The sequence below is a fragment of the Apteryx rowi genome, unplaced genomic scaffold (genome assembly GCF_003343035.1).
Source record: "Apteryx rowi isolate R43461 unplaced genomic scaffold, aptRow1 scaffold_471, whole genome shotgun sequence".
Taxonomy (NCBI): Eukaryota; Metazoa; Chordata; class Aves; order Apterygiformes; family Apterygidae; genus Apteryx; species Apteryx rowi.
The window spans coordinates 704,091-721,978 of NW_020450729.1; the positions used below are offsets into that span (position 1 = coordinate 704,091).

The 17,888-nt window shown below is 42.3% G+C and overlaps 1 protein-coding gene across 4 annotated transcripts in view; it reads right to left on the minus strand.

Annotated features, from left to right (window-relative positions):
• Positions 1-16,728, minus strand: part of INTS4 (integrator complex subunit 4) — a 37,043-nt gene extending 20,315 nt beyond the window's left edge. For all 4 annotated transcript variants that reach the window (XR_003255535.1, XR_003255534.1, XR_003255533.1 and 1 more), the window contains exons 1-12: positions 16,517-16,728; positions 15,669-15,863; positions 13,039-13,156; positions 11,996-12,102; positions 11,231-11,416; positions 9,450-9,500; positions 8,728-8,816; positions 8,338-8,458; positions 7,759-7,830; positions 6,530-6,704; positions 3,529-3,734; positions 900-1,042 (exon numbers count right to left, since the gene is read on the minus strand). Coding sequence is in view for 1 of the 4 variants with exons in the window: in XM_026078149.1 (XP_025933934.1) it covers positions 900-1,042; positions 3,529-3,734; positions 6,530-6,704; positions 7,759-7,830; positions 8,338-8,458; positions 8,728-8,816; positions 9,450-9,500; positions 11,231-11,416; positions 11,996-12,102; positions 13,039-13,156; positions 15,669-15,863; positions 16,517-16,570 (1,517 nt within the window). In the remaining 3 variants the exon portion in view is untranslated. The remainder of the gene's footprint in view (positions 1-899; positions 1,043-3,528; positions 3,735-6,529; positions 6,705-7,758; positions 7,831-8,337; positions 8,459-8,727; positions 8,817-9,449; positions 9,501-11,230; positions 11,417-11,995; positions 12,103-13,038; positions 13,157-15,668; positions 15,864-16,516) is intronic.
• Positions 16,729-17,888: the final 1,160 nt, after the last annotated feature.

The window sequence follows — 17,888 nt, forward strand, 5'->3', positions numbered from 1 at the left end:
AACACTGTCTCTTCAGGACTGAGTATTTGCTTTAATGTTTAACGGGATCCAAGAAAACTGAGAAGACAGCTTGAAAAAGCTAGCGATAATAAATACAGTTCATTTAACCTGCGAGTAATCTAGGGCAGAACTACGTCCAAAAACACTTAACACCTGGAGCTACACAATCCAAGAAAAACATTCATACTAAATGCTAATAGTAAATGTACTTTTTTTTTAAAAAAAGTGAGGAAGATTTAAAAAACAAATAAACAAAAAACCCACAAACACACCACGTCCAAAAGCAATGTAAGACTATATTGGAAGAAAAAGCAGACTAAAATAAGTGTTTCCAATAATAACTAAGAATTCCATCTCAAAACGTGTGTTGTAGCATCACTTCCCTTGTTGCTTCCATTAAGCTACCAAAAAATCCACAACCTTTAGTTATTTTTGCCCAGGCAGGCAAAGTCCCTCCAAGAACACAATGTCATGTAGCCAAACTACTTGTTGCAACTGATATAATCAGCTGCTGGTAAATATTACTATCTAGCKTAGCGTCAAGTAAGTACAAAGCATTATTTGCATTGAAGAGACAAGTTTTTAAATTGAGGGTTGAATTAATCTCTTCTGAAAACTCTGGGAATGTTTTGAAGTGACTGCTTACGATAGAGGGCTACTTCCAAGAACGGCCATCGGTGCTGGATTCCCAGTACGAGTACTGACAAGCATATAAAATGCAGAATCTGTACATCAGTCATGAATATGAAGAATTGCTATTCCAAACATTTACAGAATAACAGGACGTTACATCTGTAGTACCTGTAACCTCTTTAGTTAATTGAGGAATTGGACAAATATTTAACTACTAAAAAGAATAGGAAAACAAGCAGACGCACGAAGACACTGAAGACACTTACTTCCAAATGGATTCTCTGTCTGTGGGATACTTGGTCAGGTTTTTCAGTAGCTCCACCAGTGCAAGATGGATGCCTTCTTTAGTTGAGACATTGGTGCAACACAACAGTTCATGAAGTGCTTCCCGAATGTCCCTCGAAGAATCCTAAAAATCCAACCCAAACACCTTTGAGTGCTGAGAGAGAGAGAAGATATGTACGCATGCATATTTTAATCGTAGCAATTCCTCCTTCTTGGAAGAATTAGTACTAGAGATATCCAAAAACCAGTGCACATTTCCAATTGATCCTAGCTATGCGCTGATGAACTGTCAGACCAGGCAACTGCTGCAGGGTCTACTGCCTTTAAACTCAGTCAAGATGTCTCATTTACACATGGGCTTCATTTACTGAAATGAATGGAAACTCTTTCTCCATTTACCTTCTCAAACAGAGCAAGAGTCACTATTTGGTTCGAGTGATATCGCACCCTTTGGCGYGGACACTAACGAAAACCTAAAGGTGCTGGGTAATTCCTAGATGACCAGCAAAACAATCCTGTTTCATGCTCCTCAGAAGCAGCCTACTGTTATTCAACATCTGAAGGTCAACTCAACACAAGCCTTTAACTCGGTTGCCAGTCTTCAAAGAGTTTGCACAAGTGCTGAAGACATAAACTAGATTAACAGTGATAGTCCATAGGGTAGAAAGAACTCAACCTGGCGACTGGTTTATAGAGGTATAATAAAAATATAATAAAAAGAAAAACCACACTCTTACAAGTTCAGTCGTTTACTTCATTACGATAATATGGAATGCTTTATGTGCCACTTTTAAAGCCATGTTTTACCCATTTTGTTTACTAGGCAGGAAGATATTGCACAGCAGAGCTTATGCTCTTCAAGCAGTATTTTTAGAAGCGCTGAGGCTGAACTCCAGCTTAAATAATTACTTTCCTTCAGCCAAAAAACACCTTGCAGTTTCATATATATGTACTATACTTCCTTGTTATCAGCATTTGTGTGGCATTGCTGGATAGACTGTGAAAATTTGATAGCATACAAGAACTGGATGCATTTCAGCGGGGGATTCATTGTACTTATAACTTGCTAAATATCAACAGCACATTCATCGCTGTCTCGCACAAAAGAAGAGCGAGCAGTCCCCTTGTGAAGGCTCTTAAATGACAGCCAACACATACAAATGATCGAAGGAGGAAAGCACTGCTCAGCCCTTCCTTATTTTGGTGGTGGAAGGGAACACAGGGATAGACACACCATGAGTGAAAAAGAATAGGTACTCTCAGGTCTGGAATGAAATGACCAAGAAAATGCTATATTCTGACTGAGTCGCAAGGACCACAGGAGGGGTAGTATGGAGACAAGAGAGGTAAAAAACTAGAGAGATAGATAGGAGAACAAGTCAACAGAAAATGAGATAAAGAACCATGTGAAAAAAACAGAATCCAGAGCTTCACCCTTGTGAGAAGAGCAAGGAGCAGCTGAGTTAATGCTATTTTTCCAAATCCCTTATTTTGGTACTTGAATATGGATTTTGCTGCTGAAACAGAAAGCAAGTAAGCACCTTTCAGAATCAGACAAACCCAACAAAAACGTGAATCATTCTCACGCTTCAGCTGTCATAATATACAAGATAAACCATCACAGAAGCATTGGAAAAGCTTAGGGTTCTGTCCTATCTAACTAGTGAATGTTTATACCTTAACGCACAGATGCCCTGCTTGAACAAATATAAATCAGGTACACGGAAGTTTGAGATACCTGGAACGAGCTTCTGTGTTTGCAAATTCAGATCACATTCCATAGCATTTGTCACAGACTGATAAAATGGGGCAGTTTGTTCGCTCCTTCCTGGAGCCACTGTTACACAGGATCAAACAAACAGCACGGTAAAAGACAGAAACAGCAGATTTACAGCACAAAGAGAGGCTGGGAAACTCTCCAAAAGATGCAAAGACTTGCTTACCACATACAGGACTGGGGAAAAAAAAATAAATTAAAAAAAACCCACCCCAAACTTCAAGGGCTATAGCTCAATTAGTAAATAAAACAGGCCTGAGGGGAAGCAGTACGGCACAGCACTGTTCATACCGCTGAACTCTCTTCCCCTTCCCCAAAACAAGGCAGCCTGGTCCACGATATCCCCCGAATCCTGGCTGAGCATCGCCTGGGAGAGCGCTGGTTGGGAAAAGCCAAAACTACCCTGCAGAGGGTACAGGCAAACAGTCAGAAGAGCGATCTCAGGCCCATGCCTTTAGTCTGTTTGCGCAGAAAAGGTGTAGCCAAGGTGACTGAACAAAGAAAACGAAGAAAATTAAGTTGTATTCAACACAAAGTAATGCAGRGTGCTGGACCAGACAGAAGAGACATGAGGAAAGAGCCATTATGCAATAGCACAGTGATGAAGGGCAGACTGTTTGTATCTAATTTTCATGTATTTAAAAAATAATCTGTTGTACTGCAGATTACAAGCTACTGGACGTTAGGATCATTTGGGTGTGCTCAGATAAAAAGGAAAGAAAAATTAAAGTGGACAGTTTCAGTGCAAAGGATGGCCTTGATCAGCATCACATAACTCTAACACCTCAAAAGCAAGCAGGAATGCAACTTTTTTTCCCCAAAGCAGCTCTTACCTCCAAGACAGCCAACACAGTATCCAGCTGGTCTTCTCGCAGCGTGATGTTGTTGGAAATTTTCCTCATCGTGTGTATGGACTGCAGTCTCACCTCCTCAATTTCATCGTTAAACATGTCGACTAAAAAATCTAGGCATTTCTCCGCAAAAGAAGGCGAAGACTGCGCCAGCATGCAGAGGGCCTCCACGGCAGCGATCCGAACCTCTATTAAAAGAGAGGGAGGGAAGCAATGGTTAATACCGTTTGAAGGGCACGCTACCCAACGGCCACAACGCAGAATATTCAAGGGCTGAGCTTAGGATAGGAGTTGCCAAGGAAACTCTGAGGACAAAGGAAGCTAGAGCAGGATCTCAAGTCCTTTCCACAGCAAAGTCTTCAAATCAAAAGCCTCACCTCCAGTAGAGCACGTGTTACTGTTATAAACATATCTACATGGACTTTCAGGTGAACACAGGCCTCTTACCCACCAATAAATGTTATGCCTTYCATAGCACGTTTTGCAAGTGCAGTTATAACCATGGTATCTTAAGCAAACTAATTTAGATAATTAAACTCTACTTGCTTTATTCTTCCTGACATCTTAATTGCTCAGAGCATTCTTTGCATTTTTAACTTGCTGTGCAGCACTTTATGAATTGCTGAAAAGCCCTGGAGTGGCGGTATTTCAGCAGTAAACAGAATGAACTTCATCTCTTTCACGACTTTGGATTCCTCAAAAGAAAGGGAAAACATGCCACCTAATTATTAAAACGATGCATAATTTAAGGAAGAAAAGATCAAAAGTGTCCAGAATGTATTTATGCTGTAAAACATTGCAGGAATTTGAAGAATACCCAAATATAACAAGTGTAAGGGGAGATGAGATTTTMTTCCCTACAGCCATCCACACTAGCTTCCATAATATTTACGTGCTGGGATCATTCATGTGCTGGGATCATAAAAATAAGAATTTGATGTCTTGCAAACATTATTGTTTTAAGCACATTTCTATTTTTCACCCAAATTAGCTCATCTTGAAAACATTTACTTAAACTTGTAAGTTGCTTTTAGGCCTATTGTTCTTAAAGAACATATTCGATTCCCGATGATTCTGATTAAGCAGAAAAACGCAAACACAGCAAGACCCCTGCTTATTCAGTAACAAAGCTTTTGCCACATCTACCAGTCCCCGTGGTCGTTAAGACCGAGGTATTAAAGAGGAAAAACAAATAAACAAAAGAAACATTTCACCAATATTGCCTTCAGAAGCTGGCACGTTAATTTAGATCAAAGTTACAACGTTCCACGTAAGAAATTATGCAGGGCTGCGAGTGAGGAAGAAGATGGCTCAGCAGTACTTAAAAATGCTGCAGCGGAGGGAGAGACAGCTACATTATTGAAAGACCTGTGTATAAACCACATTTATCCATTTCATCGACACATTTCATCGGCACAACAAACYGGAGAACATGGTTCACAGATTAACAGACCTGTTCCAGTGAATAATTTTTATCGTTAAGTCAGAAAGAACCAAAGTTGCATTTTCAAGCTTCGGGGTGAGTTTAGCTATTAGGAAGACACGCTTYGATTTGCAGGAGTCATGGAACAATAAACCAATTTTTACAACACAATTAAAAGAGAGATTTTAGTTATAGTTATACTTTCTAATTTATCATCATCCTTCTAGTAACATTAGAAACAAATTCAGGAGTAACATTTAGAGCTCAGCGTTGTCATGATTCYACACAAATACTAGCTGTTCTCAATAGCCCCATGAAACAGAAGTCTTCAATTTACCCAGAGGAAAGTTGGGCTAGAAAGCCTAAAACACRTATTTTCCTGAGGCCATCAGCATGGCCAGCGCTACGGCCAAAAGCGGAGCTCAAGAACGCCTGTATTACACTTTTACGCTCAGAACTTATCCAGGCTCAAAAGAACAGACCCTATATTATATGTTGGAAAAAGACAGCTAGGGCCGAGTCGATCATAGCAAGACCACGAGACACCAGTACAGTAACACTACGTTAACAGGTATATCTGATCCCAGGATGTAGATATTTCCATTAAAGAAGGAGAACTATTGATAACATTGCTAACGACGAAAGCAAGACCTCACCGGAACCTATGTATCCGAAAACATACAGATCCTTTCACCAATTTTCAAGAGTAACGTGTTCTAACTGGCCAAGGGGGGAACTTTTATACCAACGGAGACTAAAGGGGGCTTAGCTTGTTTAGCCCCTTGCAAAATTAGAGCTGTCTATGTATTTACCAGGGGAGCTAGTCCCAGAGAGAAGCAAAACCTATTTAATCTGAAACCTCCCACTAAGAACAAATAGGCATAAGTCAACCATGGATAAGCTTGGGCTGTAAATTAGAAGAAAACTTCTGTTCATTGAAGCTGTCAGATCCCGAAACATTTTGAAAAATGTTCTTTTTGTCCCCGCTAGTTCTAGCTTTTGTTAGGACGGAAGTCGCTATGTTTATGAAAGAAATTATTACTGGACTCCACAGACACGGGTTCCTTGTGGTCTTATGCTTTAAACAACATGAAGTTGTATCAATACATCTCAGCAAATCTGATTTTCCTTCCTCCAGAGAAAACACCAATTTCAAACAACAGCAACTAATGTTTCCAATTTAGGACCACATCCAACTGTTAAATTTAAGTCAATTAAAAAAAAAAAAAAATTCCCAGTGGGTTTCTGAACAACATAAGCAACCACTCTTTTTCCCAGACGTTTTACTAAAACTTYACTGTTTGTAGGAAGCTATTTGTATCTGGCTACTCAATGGAGCACTTTGATCCAAAATACTGTACAACATTATAACGTCTTTGAAATAATTGCCAAAAAAAAAGATCACAATGGAACCAACCACTCCGAAATCCACAATTTGTTAAACAAACACCGACCCCCCAAAAACACACACAGTTGCCAAGTGGTCTGTTTCAGAAAAAAAACCATACTAACCAGCACATATATCCTTCTTTAGTCACTGCGCAGTAAGTTAACACTTACCATACATCTCATCTTCCAGGCCATGAACGAAGGCCCCACAAGCTCCCGATTCGATCAAGTTTACGGCGCCTGTGTCGATCTCTTCTTTGGGAGCGTCATCTCCCCATTTTCTGCCACTTGAGAACTCCCCGGAGCTGTAGAGTTCTTTGGCTCGTTCATGTGCAGTGCGCTTCCTCTGTGCAAACAAGTTTTTCAGTTATRATCATGGTATACTTTAAAGATGACCGAACAACACATTAAATGGCTTTTCCCAGATTCAAAACCGGAGGTAGCTAGAGGTTTAGAGACACTGACAGAAGAGAGACGTGAAAATGCTGAGAAAAGCAAATACTACCCTCCTCTTCTATGAAAGTTTCTAATCGCCAATAACTCTTTGTACTCTTAACGTTGGGAAAGGATGACAATTAATACATTTTAATTAACATATCCTTAGACAGCATAAGAACAGCCAAACTGGGTCAGAGCAAAGGCCCCTCCAATAAAGTATCCCACAACTGATCTGCCAAAACAGACGCTACCACTTTGCAGTTCAACTTGTTAAAATGCAGTTATACACCTCAATGACTGTCCATACTACGTAGAGTTAACAGCGTGCAAATGGACACGCGGTATTCATTCAGCACGCTTGCTAATGCATCTTCTTTCCTCCACCCTGTAAAGAAAGCTGTGCAGCACTTTATTTGAAGGATCCTAAAGCATTCCACACAGCAGCCCGCAAAAAACTAGCAGCTCTAGCTTCATCATTATTTTCTAGATAGAGAAACCAAACTTAATACCTTGAGAGGGTCACTTAAGGAATTTTACTGAAAAAAGTTTTGSTCACAGAGCTCAGGCGTCCCAGTCTCTAGCTACCCATGTCTCTTGAAATGTCTACCGGTTAGATCTCGTAGGACACTGCCATAAGCTTCCTCCCAAAACTAGAACGCAATCTTTCCATCCACAATAAATAAAGCTTCCAGCCAAAAGGCTGTCAGGAGAACAAAGAAATGTTTCTCTCTCATCTGTGAAACCTGAATAGCCTGGAGCTGTTTATTGCATGCTCAGCTAATGAAATCTAGAACTAGCAATTGCTTCATTGACTCTAATCCAACAGAAWATCCGTCATCATCAATTAACTCTCGGTAGCCCCGAGGCAAGCTAAACAAACACACTCAGCATTAACATACCTGCTGTGCGATTTTAGTACTCTACACACAGTAAAAAACAAACAAACCCAAATATTTACATACCCTCAGATCTGACATGAGCTTCTTGTCAAGGGTCTGCTCTAAGAAATGGGAGCTAACTTGTTGCATAGAACCCTAAAGAAAAAAAGAAAAAAGAGAAATTGGATTCATCTAAATTACACCATGCATTTCCTGACACACCCCAACACAGGGCCCGATCGTTTCCATACGTTCTAATAGTTTTATATAATGCTCACCACTACTGTACTTCAGAATCTAAAAGAGTTTGCTTAAGATAGTCAGCACATCTTATTTTCCTACTGAGGTTAATGTGGTCTTTCTTGAGTATGTTGGCTTACACGTGCTGTGCTTGAAAAGTAGGTGGAGGGAATTATTAAAAGTACCTTTTCTGTTGGATGCCCAACCCTCTGCCCTCAAAGAATCACTGCAGAGTTCAGCTGAGAAACCTTTTTTTTTTTTTAAAAAAAATAACTGTACCTCTCACATTTTCTCCTTCCCCAAATTTTGGTAGAAATTGATCTAAACGGGTCTTAAATTTCCTCCCATTTCTTTTCAAACATATGCAAAAGGGTAACATAACATGAACTATTCTCAGATACAGAGGAAGAGAACATCACTCACCAGTAATTTAGCAGCTTGCACTCTAACAACCCAGGAGCCATCACTAACCATGTGACAAATTTTTCCAAATGCATCATCCACCAGGCGAATTTCTTCATTAGAAGAAGGAATCGGGACAATGCTAACACAGAGAAACGTGAATCAACTTGCTGATCTGATGCTATTCAGCACAGCAGGAAGCAAGAAGCAACTATGCTGAATGCCTAGGGACACGCAATGAACATCAGGAACCGAAATTTCATCTAGCTCAGTGCATTCTCATCAGGTATCAGCATTTTGTTACACATCAGCTTTCTAACAGCTACTCCTGAGACTTATCAACGCAAAGCTTCTGGGATTAGGACTATTACCTTGCCACCACTTTGAGTCATTTTTCTATAAAGCACATACCTTTCAGGGTACAGTTGACTGAGGACCCAAATTAGCTGAACTGCAGCACTGCGCACTTGCTCATAGTCATCTGCCAGCAGTTTGCAAGCCTGAAAAGAAGATTTCCAGTCAAATATACCCGAAACATCTCCACCAGGGCCATCACTCATCTCCCACAATGGATTTCTGATCCTTACATAAATCAGTTAGGACAGATTATAAATCAAGAAGAACTTGGTCTCCCCTCCTACTCCCCAGTATGTCCAAGTCTGACCAGATAGACTAGTCCTAATGAAGTGAGCTAGGCACATGCAGAAGAACTCCAGAATTGCCTATACTATGTAGGAAGCATGCAGCGTGAACCTGTACTAGAACTGATTTGACACAGGCTTCAGCCCTGCAGCCTCGCCAACGTAACAAACGCAGACTTCTTCAATGAACAAGGGTTTACTCTTTGATGAGACTGCAAGATGACGGMCATAATTATCTAATGCCTTGCCTTTTCTCCAGTTATCTCCCCCAGTAAAGAACATATTCCAATCAAAGTATATGTGTGAGTGCATCTGAGCAAAACAAGATGCAAAACAGATTATTTTCACCACCATAGGGTAACACGGAATATAGCCAAACTGCACACAAAGCACCCCATCTCCATTCAGTGACCTCAATCTCTCCAAGCATGTGTCACAAAATCTAAAAAGCAATACAGGCAAACAAGTACAAAAACAAGTATGAAGTTTTACCTGACAGTAAATAGTCTGCTGTAATTTTAATCCTCTTTCATGAAGCTGAAGCTGCAGGAAAAAGAAAAAAGAAAGTTTAAAGTGACATAGTTGTATATAGTTTTAAGGGACACAGACTTATTTTTCATCACTGTTTTTTTCCTGTTATTTGAGTAACATTAGTTGCCTGCGTTTCTTGATCGCTGCTGTAATTAAACCATTTCATGATCTTGGCCATGACAAGTATAATCTTCACTTAGGTATAAACTTAATAAACTTCAAAACCACTTCACTTTGCTTAGGAAAATAAGATAACACTGTCTGTGCATTCTCCCAGCGTTCATACAACTTCTTAGTATTTCAACCACAATTGAAAGAAATATAGAAAGCTTAAAAATAATTAATTTACTAACGGTTTCCTAGAAAATCAGAAACTTATTAGAGAAAGACACCAATGAGCCTTCCTACTGAAGGAAATGCAGACTATTCAGTCGGCATACATATAGTGGTAAACTAATGTACACAACTTATCCCACATTTGTTACAATATGCATTTTTACAAGACAGACATACAAGAGCAGCCGTGAGGCAGGGAGCTGAAGGTTTTTGCAAAAAGGCTTACAGAGTTCAGCTTCTCACAACAGAACTTGTTTATTTATTATCACTTCCAAAAATCCGATTTTTTTCTCCAAACTCATGAAATATGGATCTAAATTAGGTGTTGCCAAATTTCTACGGCCTGTAAACCTTTTCAATTGCTGAACCAGAGAATAGCAAAAACTGTCCTACTAAACACAGCTTGTTTCTGTCTGGAATGAGGTAATGTCACAAATCTGACATACAAACCAAATGGATAATATCTGCTTGAACACAGTCAACGAGAAAGGAGACTGTTTTTCTGTATCCATTTCTTCAAATTACAACATGCCAATGAGATAGTTTAAGAAAAAAAACTAAACACAGTAGCAAGGAAAATCCTGATCAGGAGTCCTAGAAGTGGTTAGTGATACTGAATTCATYTGGAATACTTTCCTGCTTCGAACTATAGAAAGACTGCAAAATTTCCACTGTAATTGTAAATTTAAGGTCATAAATCTTGCTATGGATCTGGCTGAAGGTCATCATAAGAGTCACCCAAACAGGTTTAAAAAAAAAAATTATACCCCAAAAGAAAAAAAATCAAAATGGAATGAAAATGAAGGATGAGCATAACCTCCAGCAGAGGGAGATCCCAGACAGATGAAAGTGAAATCTGGTCCCCTCAAATATATCCCACCTTTCTTTGAAGTTTAGTAACATTAATCCAAATGCCCTTGCTCACCATTAGGTTATATGGGACGTCGATAGGGAAATTTCTGTAACCCATATACTCACAGGCAACTCATATTAAGCGAAATGCTCAGGTGCATGATCTCTGTCAGCACTTCTGCAAAGCTAAAAGCTTCTACAGGGTCTCCACCTTCTATCCACCTCACATGAAAACCAGTTACCTTCATGAAGAGTTACAGAATAAACAGGACCATGGGGCAAAACAGAAACATTGTTTAAAATAAATAAATAAATAAAATTTCTTTTGGGATTTATCACACAGATTTCCTGCATAAGCAGCTTTTTATTGTGTCTTGGTAGTAGTAGTAGTGGCTTATTGTAATTGTGGTAACCACAACCAAYGCTAAATCAAGAAATACAGACTTCTCACTGAAGCAAAGAACTTGCATACGCTCAAAAAAGTCAATAAATGAAAAAGCTTTTTCAGCTATAGCCAAAACAGATATTCACTTCATTATCCAAGCAACATTTACCATGGCTTTTATAGCTGCAGTCCTAACACGAGGGTCCTGGTCATTAAAGTGATCCCCTATTATCTTCTGGACATCTTTGGCAGACTGGCTTTCAGCTTCTTTTGCAACACCTTTTTCCACTGGTCCAAGACAGCCGATTAACTGGAGACACTTATTTCTTACCCCGTGGGAAGAATCTGTCAGATGCTACGGAATGGAAGAGATTAAGAGATACAACTGTATTTTTTATTGTTCTATTGTTCTGTCCCTCAAAGCAAATAGCGAAGACTCCTAGCAGTTAAAAATGTTAGCATTGTAACAGTTTCTTGAAAATTTTTTTAAATATTTTAAATATTGACTTAAAAATTTTTCCTGTGGCAGTGATGAAAGTTTAATTAGAAATAAACTATAGACACATCAGCTTAAACGTTTTTAATTGCTTTTTCCTCAAGAGGAGGCTTTCTGTTAATAAAAGGAGCTATTTATCAAGCAATAGGTTTAGCTGGGTATCTAAACGTCATCTACAAAACACAGAAATGCTTATATAGCATTTAGAGAAAGAGACAATAACTGAGGAAACTCAGAGACATCTCACAAACACCGCTGTCATTTACAGACTCCTTAACCGGACTCGACATCGCGCTCATACCATGTGCAGTTTCAGGTTGCTCTTAAATACAGCACTTGAAGCTCTCTCCCAACACAGATTCAATCCAAATTCAACAAGATGCAAGAGCAGAGCCTTGCCATTCAGAAGTATTTGCTTCCTCGGGAAGGCTACGTTACCTTGCAGGCCACCTCCACCAGTCTCATTCTGACAGACGGATTCTCTGTGAGCTTTGTGCCGATGACCAACAGGGTGTCCAGCAGCTGAGCGAGGACTTGGTGAGACTCTGCGAAACAAAACAGCGAAAGGCTGCATAGCTCCAGAGTCTGCAGATACCTCCCAAGGCACAGAACCACAGAATCACCCAGGTTGGAAAGTTCTCCCCAAAGTCGTCTCTTCTCCAGACCAAACAAGCCCGGTTCCCTCAGATTTGCCTCGCGCATCACGTACTCCAGCCCCTGATCACCTCAGTGACGCTCTGCTGAACTCACTCAACCTTATCAACATCTCCCCTGTACTGAGGAGCCTGAAACTGGTTGCAGTATCTCAGATGTGGTCTAAGTGGCGCCGAGTAAAGGGGAATAATCACTTCCCTTGATCTACTGGCTGCGCCCCTGTTAATGCAGCCCAGTATGCAGTACGCCGTCGCTGCTGACTCACCTTTAGCCTCCTGTTCACCTGGACTAAATTAYATTAAAATWAAATTAAACTGCAGCAAGTAAAGTACATAGCTGTAAATATAACCTAAAAAACAAAACCAGACTTYTCACGAWGGCACAAACAGRACARCCTAWGCTTTACYGTCTATYYCMAAAACAAATGATAACAGATGAATGYCTTCTTGCATTAGTTCTGRTGRGCTGGCCTGCAACATCAGAAAAATMTTCCACTTCAAACAAGATCCCACTTCCGGCAAGACTGTCCTTTACGACAGACCACTACAGAAACAACGCCTCTCACCTTGTGGTGCAAAAGCACACCGTGTCCTCCCCTAAAACAAAGGCACATACAGTAGACAGCTCTGAGGAAAAATTTTCTTATCCTCAGAACATGGTATTTTCTGCCACTGTTCACAAAAGTAGAAAATATGCAGTCTGAGCAATGATTTCCAGTTATACACTTCAGATGTGCGTATCCCTAAGAGCCTTGCCACTGCCCTTGATACTTGAAGTCTACATGATTCTGCCTTGATCTTGAACACGATTTGAAACGTGTGACTTACTCTCATTTTGAAGTGCGTTAATGGCATCGTCCATAATGCAGTCCGGGGAAAATCCCGCAGTCTTCGATAACAAACCCAGCAAGGAAGCGATCTTCAATCTCACAGAGGCATCGTTCTCCTGGGATGAAAGCAACTACAGTCATCCTCRTTCGTTCTTCATTTGAAAAGCACAAAAGACTACACGCAGGTAGGACCCATACGCAATTCAGCACACGGGACTGAATTTTCCTGTCAGTCAGCTTCCTCCCCTATACTTCTACAACTCACCTCATAGAAAATTAACCATATCAGAACGTTTCCGTGGCAGCTTCCAGGACATTTCAAAATAATTATTTTACTAACATCAGCATTCCTCAGAATTGCTTTCATTGTGTTTAAAAATTGATATTTTAAACAATTAGGTTTTCCAGATGCCAGGAAATTCACTGTCATCAGTGTTAATTTCTTCCATCTTTTCATTAAAAACTTGCAAAGGAGTTTAGAAGATGAACGGAGACTGATGGTCTCTTGACCTTTGCTAAGCATCATGGACTGTGAGCTAAGGGAAACAACTGTTTTCTTTAACAGTGGGGAGGAATCATGTGAATTTGACAACAAAAAAGAAAGCCTAACACAACAAGCTAAAAAGTAAAAGAAACATGTTAGCTGCATACAGCTGCTCATTTAACCAAAAAAACCCCAAACCATACACATATTTATATATACATATATATATGTATATATAAAACTGGTGATAACAACACAAATAAGCTTCAGAAATTGGCATTCCTTTTAGATTTATTAAAAAATTTAAAGTATTTCAAAGAGTTATTAATTTGAGCACTCGAGATTCATGCGCACAACAGCACTTCTGGTCATATCCGGAGGCTCTTTCTTTCATCCTAATGCCACGGATATCTAATATAGAGTTAAAAGGCAAAAAGAAGTTTGGATTCTATACTTAGCTCTGACCAAGCACTTGTGCAGCCYGGAACACAGAGCTGCAGCAATATACAATTACAAATATTATATCTTTCAACAGCGATCAAGAGCGACTTCAGTGTCATACTCTCCATAGTGACAAATACTATATCAGTGGGGAAAAAAATTCGTTCTAAACCTAGTTTAGAACCATTTTCATTTTTCAGGGCCTAAATTAAGTGCTTTAACAACAGTACCTGCAGCTGGGCTACTTACATCAGTGGAGGATGCAATATAATATGTTTACACACATTACTCTTGTTCTTTTATTAAAAGGACAACCTTCCCCGCGGTACAGATGAAATCACCAATTTCAAAAAGGATGCTTATAAAGGCACTTTTAAGAGTTTTATGAATAAAATCTGCAATTTTATCATTAGCAAGTTATGAACAGCCTGCCCCGCAAAAGGGCATTTTCTCCTTCCTTCTCATGGTTCCTGAGAAGGAAATTAGAGAAACCGATTCTATTACAAGTACAACTTCGGCTACAGTTAGAGTTTTCAGCACTAGGTTTTTGAAAGACCAGTTTAAGTGCTGGTCTTCTAGAGATACTAGAAAATGAATTCTTTAGAAAATGTTTACCTTAAGCAAAATAATGGCAGTTATAGGACTGCAACAATTTTTTAAATCTGACTTCTGTCCACAGACCGTGCATTTGAATATCTGACCTTATTTGTAAGCTTAAGAGTCTTCCTTCTGACACAGGTTACAACACAAACGTCAACAGCATTATTTGATCAGGAACCACAGTTTTATGCATAGAAAGCTATGGAACTACAGCAAGTTAGGTTAAGTTGCATATTCTTGAAGCTTCCAAAAAAAATTAATGATAAATACACAGAAAGCTGTAAAACAGTCTCAACATGCAACCCAAAGCAGGCAAAGCATAGAAAAAAAATAAAATGCAGCTTAGCATTTTAGTGTCAATTCAAAGTAGAGTAGATATAAATGTAAAGAAAGAAAACACAAATAGCACAAGGACATTTAGGAGGAAGCTTTCAGCCTGCAGTGCAGCTTTGTTATCTACAATGAAGTTTTGATTTAGTATGTGAAGGACCAGTGTCTACATACTATGAAGCATACACTACTTCTCCCATTTATTTGTTATTTTGCTGTTAATATTTTTTTTGAGGAAAAGCTGAAAAGTTTTTCAAAAGCGTCATGTTCAAACTGTTTTGTCCACAGCATAAGCAATAGCTAAAAGGTTTCTCCATTGTCAGAGGAAATCAAGAGCAAGGTAAGGAAATGTCAGTTGGAAAGGACTTAGATAGAGTTGGACCAGATTTGGACAGATCGGTGCTCTGGACAATTTCTTGAGATTTCTTTTGCCCTTGTCAGCTTAATCTCAGACTAACTATGAGGGACCATCTGTATGGATAATATAGTTCACGTTCCTGTCACCTGACTCTTGGAACTATTGGCAAAGCTACCAAGCAACACAAACAGCAACCATTTGGGGAAAGGGCTAGTCACTCCCTCTTTCCACACAGGGCTTCCAACAGCCCAAGCCAGACTACAACATTTTTTTAAATATGACTTCTGTCCACAGACAGTGGACAGTTAGTGACCCAGAAACCAGTGGCTCCTTATTCCGCAGCCAACCCCCTCCATCTAGATAATGAGATCAGAAAGAGGAGCCCAGAAACGTGTTCGGCTCCCAGCTTCACTACCTTGTAATAATGCTCCAGCAGGATCCTGACCACCCCTTCCACACTCTCCACCTCCACGGGCTTCCTGGCAAACTGGAGCAGGTACTGCAAGGCATCTGCCGGTGAGGTGGCTTTGCACAGGTCAACATGGAGCGCCGCCGACTTGCTGGGCTTGGTCAGCCGCAGCTTCTTGGCGGACAGGTCCTCGTGCTGCTGCTGCAGGTGGGGACAGGGAGGTTCAACGACACACAGCAAAACCAAATTCACTCTTTCCCGGAAGAAACGCTGTCCTACTGCCAAGCCAGCCTGCGGCAGCTCTTGTGCCCCCAGCACCGTCGGCCTCTTCCCTCTCCAGCCTGGATAGGGGTGGAGGGAGCAGCATCCCCCCCAACGGGGGCAGCTCCTGTGCTGGCCAGACAGCTGCTCCCCTCGGGCAAACACGCTTTCCCCTCTCCCCTCCCAGCCTGGAGCGGCTCCTGTCTCCCCCGCTCCCCCTCCTCAGACACCCGCTGGCGCCGCAGAGCAAACGCAGAGCCCACCGCCAGCCCGGGGCGGCCCCTGCCCCCAGCCCGGCACCGAGGTGGCCTCCCCCGGCCCCCGGGGCAACGACCGCTACCGGTTCCCCCAACCCCGGGCAGCCCGGCCCCCCCCTCCAGGCAGCCCCCGGCCCCCCGAGCCCGGGCAAACCCCCCCCCCCCCTCAGGCCCCGCCGCTGGGGGGGGCGGCGGGAGGCTCCCCCGAGCTAGGCCGCAGGCCGCCAGCGGCCTTCCCGGCCACCCCCGGCTCCCCCGCCGGGCCGCCCCTCGCGAGGCAGCTCCGGGGCTCCCCCCCCCCCCGGCGCCGAGCCCCGCCGGGCCCCACTGCAGTACCTGGACCACCTTGGTGAACTCCTCGTACACCCGCTTCTTCAGGTGCGCCGCCATGCTGCCCGCCGCCCACGCCGGCTCGGCCCTCCGCGGCCACCGTACGCGCCGCGCCCGCCTCCCCGGCCTGGAAGAGAAACCACCGAGTTGCCCGGCGTGACGCGGCAAGGGAGTATCCTCGCTGCCAGAGCTGGAGGTCGCGCTCTATGGTCAGGCAGCCGGGGCGCGGGGGAGGGGGGAGAAGCTCCCCGTTGCCATGGGAGCGGCGGCACCGGGAGGCGGCTGGGCCGCGCAATGCGGCCTGCGGGCCCCAGCGCCGTAAACCCCTTTCCCTCAGTTTTTCCCCCCAAAATACCAGCCCTGTGGGGCAGTGGGAGCCCAGCGCCTCTCCCGCTGCGGTCGATGGCAGATGTGGAAAAATGCTAAAACCGGTTTCTTCGGAACGCGCGCAGCCCAAGCCCCTGTCGAGGCTAGACGTCGTCTCGCCCCGTGGCGGCGGGAAGCGGTCTGCTTTTCCCCGAGTTTAGAGACGAAAATACTCGGATCGTCTTTGATAAAACTCTTCACGTTTCCAGTGGCAGCAGTTCCACAGTCGTAGGAAGCTGCTCATTCGGGGCTTTCACTATGCTGCAATCTCGTTTTTTCCTCATATCTAAATTAAATCTCCTTTGTTGGGAATTAACCCAGTTACCCCCTTTATCCACTGTTAGTATATACAAAAACTAATTGATCTCCTCCTCCTTAAAGCAACCTTTGGTCTGTTCGAAGACCTCCTCGGTCCCTCTTTTTCCAGGCTCAGCACAACCAACTATTTTAACGAGGCCTCATAAATCATATTTTCTAAACCTCTTTGCTTTTCTAGACACTGGTTGTGTCAGTTCTTATCAAAATCATAAGTGTGAGAGGTCTCGAAGAGTCTCTCAAAGCAGCACGGCACCGAGGCCGGTGGCACGACTTCTGACTTTCGCCGCTGAGAAATCCGTGCTAGGATGAGCACGTCTTAAACCAAACGTAATCAGGAGTGATTCAAAGCCAATAGCTTAAAGATGAAACCGTGGGGGGTTGGGGTTTTGGGGGGAAGATGTCAGTAAATAAAGCACTTGTGTCATTCAAAGAGTTTTTGAAGTACATTTATTTAACAACCCAGAGATTATTGACCTCATCTGGAAGAAAACCGTGTTTTGAGAAGAAAAGGGAATAGAACCATAATCTAGACTAGCCATAATGATTTTCAGATATCCTCAGACTGATTAAAAACAAGCAAACAGCCAGCAGCATCCGAGAAGCAGAGCAGGAGATAGACAAGGTATTCTCGGAGAGTGTACAGCTCCAGGAGTCCCAACCCCCTGCAGCAGTGGAGTTGCCAGAGGGCTCTGTG